Source organism: Trachypithecus francoisi, unplaced genomic scaffold, assembly GCF_009764315.1.
Source record: "Trachypithecus francoisi isolate TF-2019V2 unplaced genomic scaffold, Tfra_2.0 Lachesis_group0, whole genome shotgun sequence".
In the NCBI taxonomy this organism is placed as follows: Eukaryota; Metazoa; Chordata; class Mammalia; order Primates; family Cercopithecidae; genus Trachypithecus; species Trachypithecus francoisi.
This window is the reverse complement of record NW_022681453.1, coordinates 10,604,069-10,617,713: the sequence shown is the minus strand read 5'-3', so window position 1 is coordinate 10,617,713 and position 13,645 is coordinate 10,604,069. Positions and strand designations below refer to the sequence as shown.

The window sequence follows — 13,645 nt, the reverse complement described above, 5'->3', positions numbered from 1 at the left end:
GTTGGCAGGGTTCTCTCCAGCTTAGGCGAGTTTGCCTCCGAGAGGTTTTTCTGGAGAATTATATAAGCTTCATCACATCCAAGCACTCTGACAGTCAAGGTGAAAGTCTCCTCTCTCCACTAAACGATGGGGTGAGGCGCGGGTGTGGGCACCACCCACCTCACCCAAGGAATCAGGGGCAGCCCACATCCAGCCCGGTTCGGTGCCCGAGGACTTCACGCTGCAGACGAGTGGAAGAAGCTTCGGTCAGGGGTTTGGAGGTTAAGTTAGCAAACGCAGTGTGAGTCAGGCGGCATTAGGAACTGAAACCAAGTGTTAGCCATGCCCAGGTTTACCCTCCGATGCTGACGGTGAAAACAAGGAGCAGTGACATCAGGACTAGGAGCCCGCGCTGACGCAGCTACACCGCCTCCCTCCCCACCCCGCACCCGTGGCGCGCGCCGCAGCGCTCAGCCTGCAGACAGGTCTTGACATCCCTCCTCAGCGAGGAGCAAGGGAGTCGGAACAAGTCGGGGCATCTCCCTCGCACCTCCCGGGAGCGTCAGCCCAGCCAAGTCTAGCTATTGCCCGCCAGCCAGCGAAGACGCTTCCTCTGAGGCAAGCTTAGACACTCTCCTACCCCTCCGGGTGAAACGAATTCCAAGTGGCCCATTTCGGCTCCTCGCCCCCCTCCCACTCCCTGCAAAAAAACTTGGCAACTCTGAGGTTTCTTGCGGACCAAAACCTGTAATTAGCCCTTTGTGCTCCCTTTGAGGGGCAGTCATGACTGGAAACCGAGGAGTCAGACTCTCTCGAAAACACCAACAAAGAACTTATATTTAGTTCTGAGCGCTCAGCCTAAATGCCTCTTATTTTTTCACTTTTACTTCAAAACGCCAGGGTTGGTGAAGTGGGAGGCAGGGAGTAGGGGAGCAGCGGGGAAAGAACAGCTGTGCCTCCGCCTCTCCTCTCAAGCTCTATAAATAACCAATCGCGAGCGGAGGCTACTTTTTAGCCAATGAAGCGCCCCAAACTGATAAAGCCTTGGCGGCAGCCAATCAACAACACTTAGGGAGGTAATTTGAGCTAGAGTGTGGGTGTGTGGTGCAAAAGCTTCCTACTTCCAAGCCCAAAAACCTGCTCTGCGACTGAGCATGCCCTGAACTAACTGCGGGCGCCCGGAGACTTCTGGATTGGGATGTAATCTAGTCTCCGGGTTTTGACCGCACCCGAGCGGGGAGGTGGGTACGACCCGCAGGACCCTGCCCCGAGAGAGCTGCAGGTACCAGAGGCTACCCTTTTCCTAGTCGGGACAGTATCTCAGGCTTGGAGTACCTCCTGTTTTCTTTGTGCAAGGCTGCAGTGCAGAGTAGCGTTTCTGTGGCGAACAGTGTAGAAAAATCTATGGGGCCGGGATGCTCCGCCGGCTGCTCGTGCATTCCACGTCAGCCATATGACTTCGGGTTTCCGGCCCCAGACACACGCCCGCCCGGGGCTGGGTGAATGGCGTCCTTGGGCCTTTGATAACGGGAGTTGGCAAGACCACAGCCTACTCCATCCTGAGGCGGCCCGCCGCGCCCACATGCTTCTCGCAGAGCCTCCGCCCTTGTCCACCACTCCCACAGCTGTAAAAGAAAGCGGCCTGCATGCTCCCTACAGCGCTTTCCTCGCTCCAGTGTACGCGCACACACACCCCATCTCCCAGCCAGTTCCTAACTCGCGCCACTCCCCAGACTGGACTCAAATCCGGAGCCCCGCCTACATCCCCGCCCCCTCCCGGCCCTGCGGAAAACCAGGAGCGGCCGCTTGGGTAAGGCGCGGCCGGAACGCACTGGGCATGCTCGCCGGGGAGGGGCGGGCCGGGCTGCGCGCGGCGAGTAGGAAGCCCTCGCCCAGTAGAGGCTGCGGGAGAGAGCGCGATGGGCCGCGGCGGTGGGCGCACGTTCCGCGGGGACTCATGCCACGCGCGTCCCGGCCCGACGCGCAATTAGCAGCCACCTCCGCAGCCTGCAGCCACCGCCTCCTCGCCCTCCCGGGCTGCCGCAGCTAGGAGCTCCAGCCGTCGCCTCGCGCAGGCTGCGGGCATTGTCCTCCTGGTTCGCCGCCCGGGCTGCTGCTGCTGCCGCCGCGGACTGCTGCGGGGCCCCGACCCGCGCCGCACAGACACGCCGCCGCCGCGGGCCGGCCCGGCGCCCGGCCCCCGCTCGGTGGTTTCCGCCCTGCATTCTCTGGGCTACTCTCTCCTGGGTTTTTCCTGCGGAGCTGAGGAAGGGGAAGAGAAGTCCAGCAGCCAAGCCCAGCCTTCCCCGGCGCGCAGCCCCGACGGGGCCGCGGCAGGCGCGGCGAGAGCGCTGACGGAGCCATGAGAGAGTACAAAGTGGTGGTGCTGGGCTCGGGCGGCGTGGGCAAGTCCGCGCTCACGGTGCAGTTCGTGACGGGCTCCTTCATCGAGAAGTACGACCCGACCATCGAAGACTTCTACCGCAAGGAGATTGAGGTGGACTCGTCGCCGTCGGTGCTGGAGATCCTGGATACTGCGGGCACCGAGCAGTTCGCGTCCATGCGGGACCTGTATATCAAGAACGGTCAGGGCTTCATCCTGGTCTACAGCCTCGTCAACCAGCAGAGCTTCCAGGACATCAAGCCCATGCGGGACCAGATCATCCGCGTGAAGCGGTACGAGCGCGTGCCCATGATCCTGGTGGGCAACAAGGTGGACCTGGAGGGCGAGCGCGAGGTCTCGTACGGCGAGGGCAAGGCCCTGGCTGAGGAGTGGAGCTGCCCCTTCATGGAGACGTCGGCCAAAAACAAAGCCTCGGTAGACGAGCTGTTTGCCGAGATCGTGCGGCAGATGAACTACGCGGCGCAGCCCAACGGCGATGAGGGCTGCTGCTCGGCCTGCGTGATCCTCTGAGGCGGCCGCCGCGCGCCGGCCGCGCTCTGCGCACAAAAGCCAAACGCATCCGACTCTCCTAAATGTGATTTCTTTCTTGCTTTGAGATTGGAGACCACTTTGCATTGGCCAGGGTGTCTTGGGAGCCCGGCTGGCCTCCGCAGCCGGCGTCCCCTGCCTCCACCCTGTGCCCGAGGGGGTGTCCCGTCCTGCCCATCCGATACTCTGGTGGAAATGTGGTTCTTTGCAGCATGTACGTTTCTCCCTGATTTTGGTTGATGCATATTTCCCCGTTTAAGTAGCCGTTAGGGCGCAGTATCGGCAGCTTGACACCCACCAAGCAAAAGTTTCAGCCTGGAAAAAAAATGGGAGGGGGGAGGGGTGGAGGAAAAGGAGGGGGAGAAGGTGGAAATGGTTTTTCCTTTTTTTTTTTTTTTTTTTTTTTTTTTTTTTTTTTTTTGGTCAACAACCGTTTTTCTAGTTCCAAGTTTTAAATACATGGAAGGAAGTCCGGGAGAACCATATGAAGGAGCAGGAGGAGAGGAAGAAACTTTTGTTTTTTTCCTTGTTTTCCAGGAGTAGCTGGAAGTTAAGATCGGGTTCCTTTTCTGCCAGCTTGGAAGGGCAACCCCATGACTGATTGCGATTCTGAGGATGTCTATGCAAAGTTGGATTCTTGTTACAGTGTATCCAATCTGAAGTATTGCACATCTGAACTGGGACTGTTAACACTGATGCCAATACAGTGTGGGGTGCCAGAAAGTGTCTGCTGATATTTGTGGAAAAAAAAATCTATTTTGTTTACCTACTGTATCAAAGGGGAGTCTGGGGGAGAACGGTAGTATTTTTTTTTTTTATCAGCTGTGAAAAAAATGTTACAGATCTGCACATTTTCGTGTGTACTATGGTGTGTGTGTGTGTGTGTGTGTGTGTGTGGTGTGTGGTGTGTGTGTGTTTTAAGTTTAGCCTTTTTTTGTTTTTTGGTTGGCAGTAATCGATTTTAATGACTAGCTTTTTAAAATACAGTACAAAGACTTTGTAAATGTGATTCAGGGCCCCCAGCACCCCTGTGTCTGCAGAGTGCCTTCAAAACTCAGCTGTTCCAGCCGGTGCCAACCTGTGAACTTCCCACCATATCCCAGAATCTGCTATTCCCCAAACCACTTCCCAGTTTCCTTTCAATAATCTTTCAGAAGGAGCCAGGACAATAGGGCCTGTTGTTTAGTGAATTTCTTTATTATTTTCAGTCTTTAAAATGTAATTTCCATCTCTTGCAATGAAGTTGTTTCCTTTTTTTTTTTTTTTGCTTCATTTTGCTTAAGTTTTCAGGTATTTAGCTCCCCTTTTATATTATTTTTAAATTTTTAAATTACCTGTTGTAGGGTGTTCCTCCAGAAGCAAAGAGCAAAATTTTACTGTTGCGATGTACCATTTCTAACTAATTGTAATTTTTAATTTCATGCGTTTAATCATTGTCTCTTCATTTTAAGACTTTTAATACAAATGTCATTTTTAAAGAAACCCAAAACTATTGTTTGTGTTTCTGTGTTTCATATTCAGTGATTTAATACAGTATCGTGGCTGAGGTGGATGGGGTAGGTGCATGATACTCTCCCGAGCTATTTGTGAAATTTTAAAGACAGAAGTGTCTCAGTGACAAGATGGATGACACTACTCCCAACTTTTTAAATTTGGAGAAAACCATCAAGGTCGAGGAAGCCCTGGGTATGGCCATTACCACCTGATTAGAAGATGAACAGGTATTTTGAATCTGATCTGACATGAAACAGTTTACCTCATTGTAGGTAGGGAACAAGAGAACCCATCTATTAAAATTGCCTTAGATCTGGGAAAGTAACCATCCATCTGGCAAAGTAGGATGGCGCTTTAAAAATTTTCTTCCTTTTTTCCCACCGTTTCGACATCAAGTCGAAAACATGTTTGGGAAAAATGGTTTTCAATTCTAGTGATGTTCTTTGCAGTACATTTGAGTAGGTTGTGGACACTGCCTCAACCCTTTTGAGGTTTTGATTTGGAAATAGATTTAAAAGAAAACAGGCTAAGATAATATCCTTGTGCTCCTTTACACCCTGCAGTTTGGACCATGTTTGACCCCGTAAGTTTTTCCTTTTAACAGTAGGAGGCAGTGTGAGCTTTTTATTTTTTATTTTTCTTAAGGTGGTCTTAGTAATATAACGTGTTCATACATATCAAGAGAGTACTTGGTATACCTTAGGTCTATGAAGTGCAGCTGAAATCTGAAGAGTCTTGACAAAGGGATTTATACCCTTGACAAAACCAAAAGAAATTACAGGCCACAGGTTTCTTTAAAGCTGTGTTAACATATCTTGCCTTAAAATGTGTGTGTGTGTGTTTTTGCTTTGCTTTTTTTGTTTTTGCCCAGGAGGCATCTTGGGTACTCCAGCAATGGAGGAAAGAATAGAAATTTTGCCTGGCGATGGTCCTACTGCCATTTTTTTTTTCCCCACTCTGATCTCACTTAAGTTTGATATCAAACACAATTGGGAGACAATAGTATCAATATTCTAAATGTAGAAATTAAAAGATACTGTATAAATTTATGCCTTTGCAAAGATTCATTCTCGTATTTGAATAAATTTAGTTGCTAAAGTAGATCCAAAGTGTTAAAAATGCTGAAGTCATGTCTGGAGGGTTTTTTAAGAAAAGGCATTTGGCATTTAACTGTCTTGTGTTTTATTTTTAAGTTTTTGGAAACCTTTTGACATAAAATGCTGCCAAGTATATAAGAAATGTATATACTGACAAAATATTCGAAAGTGGAAAATTGGAAATGAAATACGTTGCTGGGTGTGTTAATCACCTTCGCCCAGGATTTAGTCACTTGGAGGGCTTCTTTATAGGTCTAGGATGGCAGAGCAGAAGATTTTAATATACTTTTATTAAGTACTGTAAAATAAATGCTTTTTGGATTCTCAATGAAAGCAATTTTATGTGTGCCTGAAGCAAGAAAATAGTGTTTTTGATTTTATCCCATATTTTCTTGGTAAAATTGACAGAAGTTAGGAACACTACTATTTTTTCTTAAAAATGTTTTTAAGAATATGTTAGATTCTTTGGCTATTGAGAACCCCTTCTGGTATTAGGGTGTGAAGAGATAAGAGCATTTGTTTCAATGAAAAAGTGTTAAAGGAAGTGAGTCAGGGAGGGCGGAGTTTGTTGTATGGCCATCACCTGTCAAAACAAATTGGGTGGGAAAGGAGTTTTTATCTTAGGGAGCAAAAGCTGACTTTTAAACTTGACCCCTGCTGTTTTTAAACAGCTTTTCCTTTTGGTCTCTGACAGTCAACCCAGGTTTTATGTTATGTCAAAAGGGTTATTTTTGTCCTCCTTTTTTAATAGAAAGTTAAAGGTATCATCTTAGGTCTAACACTCTCTAGTCTTTGAGAGTTACAGTTCTTTGGTAGAACAATTTCCATGTTGTTAACTGTTGTAGACGTCATTGAAACACATTTTTGGACCAGATGTATTTAGGGATAGAATTCTTTAAATTTATGGGACTTCATGCTTCCTGATTACTTTTTCCTGTGTTTGGGAATCCTAGAATGCCTGATCTATTTGATCTGTTCAGGTAGTTTTGTTATTGTACCCTCTTTGGGGTCATATGCTAGTATTTCTCACAGGGGGTATGAGAAACAGAAAGCTATATGTAGCAGCTGGTCTTGAGAAGTAGAAGCACCTTAACTGTCATAAGAGCATAGATTTTTGTTTTTTCCGCAACAGGCGGAATAAGTTCCTGCATTATAAGTATGAAGGGAACCAATATTTAATTTGGAGATGATCACTGTTAAAATGATACCAAACATTTGTCAGAGTGTCTTATTTGGGGGAAGTTTGCTAATATAAATTTTGTCTGTGAAAATATAGTAAATTTTAAAATACTAATATAACGTGGTATTTTTTATTGCAGTATTTTATGCAGACTATTAGGAATGATTCGATGCATTTAATTGAACAGAGTGCTGGTTCTAGGTGAGATCTTTATCTATTAACAGGATTTTGAAAGTTTGAGAAGGCTATGGGGATCATCTAGTCCAAAATTTCTCAAACTTGACCATATATCAAAATCACCTGGAGCTTAAAACATGTACTGCTGGGACCCTCCTCCAGTTTCTGATCCAGTGGGTCTCAGGTAGGGTCTCAATTTTCATTTCTAACAAGTTTCCAAGTGATTGTGTTATTGCTGTTCCAGGGACCACACTTTGAAAACCAGTGATCTGCAAATTAGTACTATACTGAGAGCCACCTAGATATTGAGACACAGACTTATGTCACACGTTTTGGAGTGCTGTCTACTACAGTTAGAGAATATTCTTTATTGAAATCTATAGCTGAAGAGGACATATACCATTTATACTAAGACTAACTGTTGTGTGTGAAATAGAATAAGCATGGCAGGTAGTTTTTGATCATTTTCACATTATTACAGCAACATTTTGACTATGGTTTTCAATGTTAATTCAGAAGTTGACTTTAAATGAAAATGTGATTAGAATAGAAGCATATAGCCTAAGTGATCAGAATCAACATTCCCCTTCTCCCCAACCTAGGGAAAAAAAAAATTGAAAACTATGTCTTCAATAAAAGGGGACACTTTAAAGTATTTGTCTTCTCTTCAACATTAAAAAACAAAGATTTTAAGTTTTCATGGCAAGGGTTCTAAAAATCATTGTGTTAGAGAATTTAAATCTTCAGATCATGGTAAGCACACGTGTATGTGTGTGCTCAATTTCTTAGACTTCCAGGTGTTAGTTAATTCCTTCTCATTTAGTTCTACTGTAATCCATTCTGGGAAAATGCATACCACAAAACTGTGCATCTCTCAGCTTCTTTTGTTATGCATCTTAATTCCCTCAGAAGGTGCCAGAACTTTACATTACAGATCTGGGTTTTTAAAGACAGTTTGGGGGGCTTCTAAAGAAACAACAGTAGATTTAATTACAAGTACTGGATTGCTTACTTCAAATTTCTCTTTTACAATTTAGAAGTTTAGTACCAGTTTATAGACTGAGGGAGTAATAGCTACTATTTAGATGCTAAGAATAATATCATACTTGGGTGGGGAAGAAAGGCCCTTATTCAAATGTCCATTTTCATTTTTAATGCTTCCTGGACTTCAGTTATTTTCTTGCTTTTGTCTTAAGAATAATAAATATTTTTGGTGAAAAATTTTTTTTGTTGAACCCTGTTATTGTTACTGTCATTTTCATAGCACAATAGTCTACAGCTCTCTGTAGTAGGTTAATAGCTATTTGCTGAATGAATGGAACATGGAGTGTTACATCTGAAACTATTCTATTAGAAGGTGGAAAATGTTGATTGAAGAATGGTAGGATTTTATCTTTCCTACCCATGATAAATTTATGAAAAGATTGTCTTTGGAGCTATGTCTTCCATTCCAACTATACAAAAATAAATTTTTTTTTTAAGTTTAATTTGCCCATCTGATAAAGGAACATTCCTATATGGTGTTCTAAGGTTCATTTTCAACAAAAGTTACAGACATTTATGGTTGATAGTTTGGGATCTATGACAATTTTAGGGAACTCCATAATCAAAAGGCTATTGCTGGTGATAGTACAATGAAACGCTGACTTCAGTATATTTTTATCTTGGCTTTCATTTTATGGTTATTTCTACTACTGTTAATATGGACTAATACTTGATTTTGTGAACCTGTTTTAATTTTAGGCTTATATTTATATTGGAATCATATATTTTAAAAATGTCCTATACTATGAATTTATTTGCCATATATAAGACAATCAGAACTATCTGATAGTTCATTCTAATCCTGGTTAGTAACGATTAGGACTAAACTAAAGAAGGAAAAAACAATTGAGATGATAATTTTTTTTTTTTTTTTTTTTTTGAGATGGAGTTTCGCTCGTGTTGCCCAGGCTGGAGTGCAATGCTGGGATCTCGGCTCACTGCAACCTCCGCTTCCTGGGTTCAGGCAATTCTCCTGCCTCAGCCTCTCGAGTAGCTGGGAATTCAGGCGATCGTCACCACGCCCGGCTAATTTTTGTATTTTTGGTAGAGACGGCGTTTCACCATACTGGCCAGGCTAGTCATGAACTCCTGACCTTGTGATCTGCCCGCGTTGGCCTCCCAAAATGCTGGGATTACAGGTATGAGCCACCCACCCGGCCTTTTTTTTTGAGACGGAGAGTGCAATGGGGCAATCTCGGCTCACTGCAACCTCTGCCTCCCGGATTCAAGCGATTATCCTGCCTCAGCCTCCTGAGTAGCTAGGATTACAGGTGCGCACCACCATGCCTGGCTAATTTTTGTATTTCTAGTAGAGATGGAGTTTCACCTTGTTGGTCAGGATGGTCTCAAACTCCTGACCTTGTGACCTTATGATCCACCCACCTCCCAAGTGTTGGGATTACAGGCCTGAGCCACCGCACCCGGCCAAGATGATAATTTTATTAAAAAAAAAAAAATGTAGAGACAGAGTCTTGCCATGTTGCCCAGGCTGGTCTCAAATTCGTGGGTGCAGGAGATACTCCCTCCTCAGCCCCCCAGAGTGCTGGGATTGCAGGCCTGAGCCACTGCATCTGGCCAGGAGTGACAATTTCTAAAGCCTTAATTTGTGAAATGGTTTGTTTTGAGAAGCAGAAATGGCTAAGTGGTATAGACATGTAGGAAAAGCAAAATAGCCTTATGAATATTGAAATTATGAGTGTTGATCTGTTTTATAAATTGGAGGAGACAGCTATTTGCATTCTTTCTTGCCTAATTGACTAAACTTACTCATTTTAAAATGAATTATCTTGCAAAATTATGTGAAGTTGTCAGAGGATTGAAAATGTGGTTGGTTTATTTGTGGTAATTGTGAAAAATTGCAAAGGTAGCAAAATTTTTTTAAAAATGGAAAAGAGAAAGACTATTGATGGCTTGTGAATACAGGTGTCCCCAGAAGGCTTGAGACCAATCTTAATTGTTAAGAATATGGTTGCAATGGAAGTTGGTAAGCAGCTGAAATTGATTCATTGACTGTTCAGCACTTATTGAGCACATACTATTATTAATAGCTGTACTGTGAGCACTAATACTTAAAAGAGGAAGTCAGGTGAAAGTGCAACAGCTTTATGCTCTTTTTCACTATAATTTGTGAAGTAGTGTATATTAAACAATAATAGTATATGGGAAAGCATATCTACATGTGTCATCAGTTATAATGCTGTGGGGCTGCTTGGCAGACAATAGAGTAGATAATTTTTTGAACACTGGGCCTTTTTGAAAGGTATGTGGAAGTTGTAAATAAAAATGGATTCCATAAATTTTAAATAATAATTGTTCTGTTGTATGTGAAGCTGTAATAAGATTGTCATTTTATTTACTTTTCTGCATCATTTTCAACTTCCTTTTTGAGATTAGCTAAAATTGAACACTTACAAGGAGGAAATGATTTTACTTTTATATTTTCATGTCCAAGGGAAGAGGAAAACATGAAGAAAACAGATTTATAAAATTTATTCACAAGGCCGGGCATGGTGGCTCACACTTGTAATCCCAGCAGTTTGAGAGGCCGAGGTGGGTGGATCACGAGGTCAGGAGTTCAAGACCAGCCTGGCCAAGACGGTGAAACCCCATCTCTGCTAAAAATATAAAAATTAGCCAGGCACGGTGGGAGGTACCTGTAATCCCAGCTACTCAGGAGGCTGAGGCAGAATCGCTTGAACCTGGGTAGCAGAGGTTACCATGAGCTGGAATCACGTCACTGCACTCCAGCCTGGGTGGTAGAGTGAGACTCCGTCTCAAAAAAAAAGTAAAATAAAATTTATTCACTTATGTTTTTCTTTAGTGAGGAAACCAAAGGAAAGGATAATTTAGGTTATATTCTCAAAGAAATAAGCAGTCACTGGCTTTCGGGTTCTTCATGTAAAGAAGATTCAGGACAAGATACTTCTTTTGAAAAAGATAATCTTGTAAAAATGAGTGTGCCAAAGAGTTGAGTTGACGTTTTAAGTTTGCTAAGTTAATATTTTACACAAAAGCGCTTCTTCTCTTATCTCTAATGCTTACTGGAAGAAAGTAACCAGCGCAGAGAAAGAGATGCTGGGTAACAAGCTGGAAGAGATAACAGTAATAGTAGTTACTGTAAAGCCATATGAATTGAAGGGTGGGGTTGTGATTATTAACTTCCTGCGGTTTGCAAGATGATTTCTAGTCACCATTTTGTGTAAACTGTCTCATGAATTTAACAACATGCTTTTTAAATGTGGAAAGTTACAGAATTGTAGGGGTAGCAGAATCGTTTATGTGAAGGTACTTAATTAAAACAATTTTTGACTGCCATTGAACTACTTATGAAATGCAAATTTATTGAAGTTTCATAGCTTGAGTAAGGGTTTTAATATTTTATATGTTATCTGGCTACTTATAAAGTTTTCAAAATCGGGTTATTCATGAACTCAGAATATTCTAATGTTATTTAATATATGTATTAATGTAATATTTTAGATATATATTCTCTTTAGAGGCTAACATTATATTGATTTATCTCTTCTTCAGGAAAAGAGACTCTATATATAGAGATCTGTACTAGCAATCCTATAAGAATATATATTTCAATAAAACATAGTTTAAATTTTATTTTAGATAGCTTTGAATTTAACCTTTTTAGTAGGTAATAGAATTACAAGTATATTTCAACATTATTCCTCATGGAGTAGAAAAAGTATTGAGCCCTGAGTTTTTTACTGAGTTTAGATATCTTTACTTAGTCATGCTGGCTGGGTGTGGTGGCTCACGCCTATAATCCCAGCACTTTGAGAGGCCAAGGTAGGATTGCTTGAGCCCAGGAGTTCAAGACCTGCCTGCGCAGCATAGAGAGAACCTGTTTCTACAGAATAAATAAATAAATAATTATTAGCCATATTACCTGCTTTTTTTTTTCTTTTGTGTATCATTTCATTCATCTACATCCGGTTTGTGCAAATGGTTCTCTAATGTAATCCACATCAATTGATTAAAAAAACTAAGAACTGTTTAACGGATGGCTATATAAATGTGCTTTTTGACGTATTTTTCCACTATATTTGAGGTGCAGACTGAGGCAGATAGATTCAACCAGAGATCATTGCCTCCTAAACAGACATTACCTTTAGGTTTGGGCATAAGCTCTGTTACGGTTTTAAAACTGATGAATGAAATTTTCTAGAAAATGAATTAGATTGTAGGAATATTCATCTTAATATACTTCGAACTGTGGAAAGATATTTGCAGACCATCTCTTCTTCCTCACTAATCTTGTGCTGAAGTCAAAAAAATGAGAAATAAGTTAAATGCATCTCTAAGAAAATACCGTATCATGAAAGGCAGAGTAAACAACAATGAAAACCCTATTCTAAGAAGCAAAATTGTTTTTCTGCATTTTTGAACAAACCAGCTTTTTTGTTATTGAGGAAGTATAAATAGTGGTAAGGGTAATGAAATATTTTTCTGAATCATTTTGTTAGCGTTCAGCAGGAGGTCTTTGTGCTGTTTTCTTGTTGCTTAGACATAAGAATGTGATGGAGCTGAGAAGGGGGAATAAACTGCAGGCCGAGGTGGAATTGTTCTTCAGCTCACACCTCCACTCCTATGTTCCTCCAATACCAGATTTCCTTGTGTTCGAATTTGTGATCTGCTGTGACTCAAGACTGAGGCTCAGGGCACCTCCTGGCCAAAGGTGAAGAAGCCTATGGGATGCAGCGATGCTGCTGCCGTAGTTGGACTATTGTATCCAGGCTCCTATTGGACTTAAGTCAATTGTAATTGGACTCAAGGCAGGATTTCTCAGCCTTGTCCCTGTTCACGTTTTGAGCTAGGTAATTTGTTGTAGGGGCTGTCCTAGGCATTTTAGTGTGTTCAGGAGCAGCCCTGGCAATGCTGAACCCACTCGATGCCAGTATCATCCTCCCCACCCCAGTGGTGACAACCAAAAGTGTCTGCAGACATTGCCCCTGGGGAGGGGGAGGGCAAAATAGTCCCTGGTTGAGAATCACTCCTCTAAACTAGACCTTGTGTGGATGAAGGAGGCATAAACCAGAGAGGAGGTTTGAACCTAGAGTAAACTAGCAGCAGTTAAGACTTCCCTTACCCCAGAGCATTGCAATTCATGCTTCTCTTTATAAAGAATAACGCTTTTTTTTTTTTTTTTAAAAAAGACTGAGTCTCACTCTGTCACCCAGGCTGGAATGCAGTGGCGTGATCTCGGCTCACTGCAACCTCCGCCTACCGGGTTCAAGTGATTCTCCTGCCTCAGCCTCCTAGCTAGCTAGGATTACAGGTGCACCACCACACCGGCCTAATGTTTGTATATTTCGTAAAGACATGGTTTCTCCATGTTGGCGAGGCTAGTCTTGAACTCCTAACCTCAGGTGATCTGCCTGCCTCAGCCTCCCAAAGTGCTGGGATTACAGACATACGCCACCACGCCCAGCCTATAACACTATTGTGCTTCTGACAATATAACTTTGGTTAGTTCATTAAATCCACACCTAAGAGAAACACATAGTATTCAGGGATTAACATTTGTTGGAAATTTTGGTTCCCTGGAGGGAGAAGGAATATTCAAAAGAGGAGTGTGTTCTGGTTGGGGTGATGAACTTGGATGGCCAGAGATTATCTCTGGGAAGCCTGATGACTAAGCAGAGAGGCCAGTGTGTAAGTATGAGAAGTCCTGAAGGGGAGGTTGAGAGCAACTATGTTGTAGTTTTGTTTACTGCCACCTTAAGTCTT

At 43.0% G+C, this 13,645-nt stretch overlaps 1 protein-coding gene across 1 annotated transcript; it reads left to right on the top strand.

The window, feature by feature from the left end:
• The first annotated feature begins 1,879 nt into the window (after positions 1-1,879).
• RAP2B (RAP2B, member of RAS oncogene family) lies at positions 1,880-8,080 on the top strand. The gene has a single exon (XM_033203758.1). It carries the CDS (start codon positions 2,342-2,344, stop codon positions 2,891-2,893), a length of 552 nt encoding a protein of 183 aa, XP_033059649.1. The 5' UTR covers positions 1,880-2,341; the 3' UTR covers positions 2,894-8,080.
• The last annotated feature ends 5,565 nt before the right edge of the window (positions 8,081-13,645 follow it).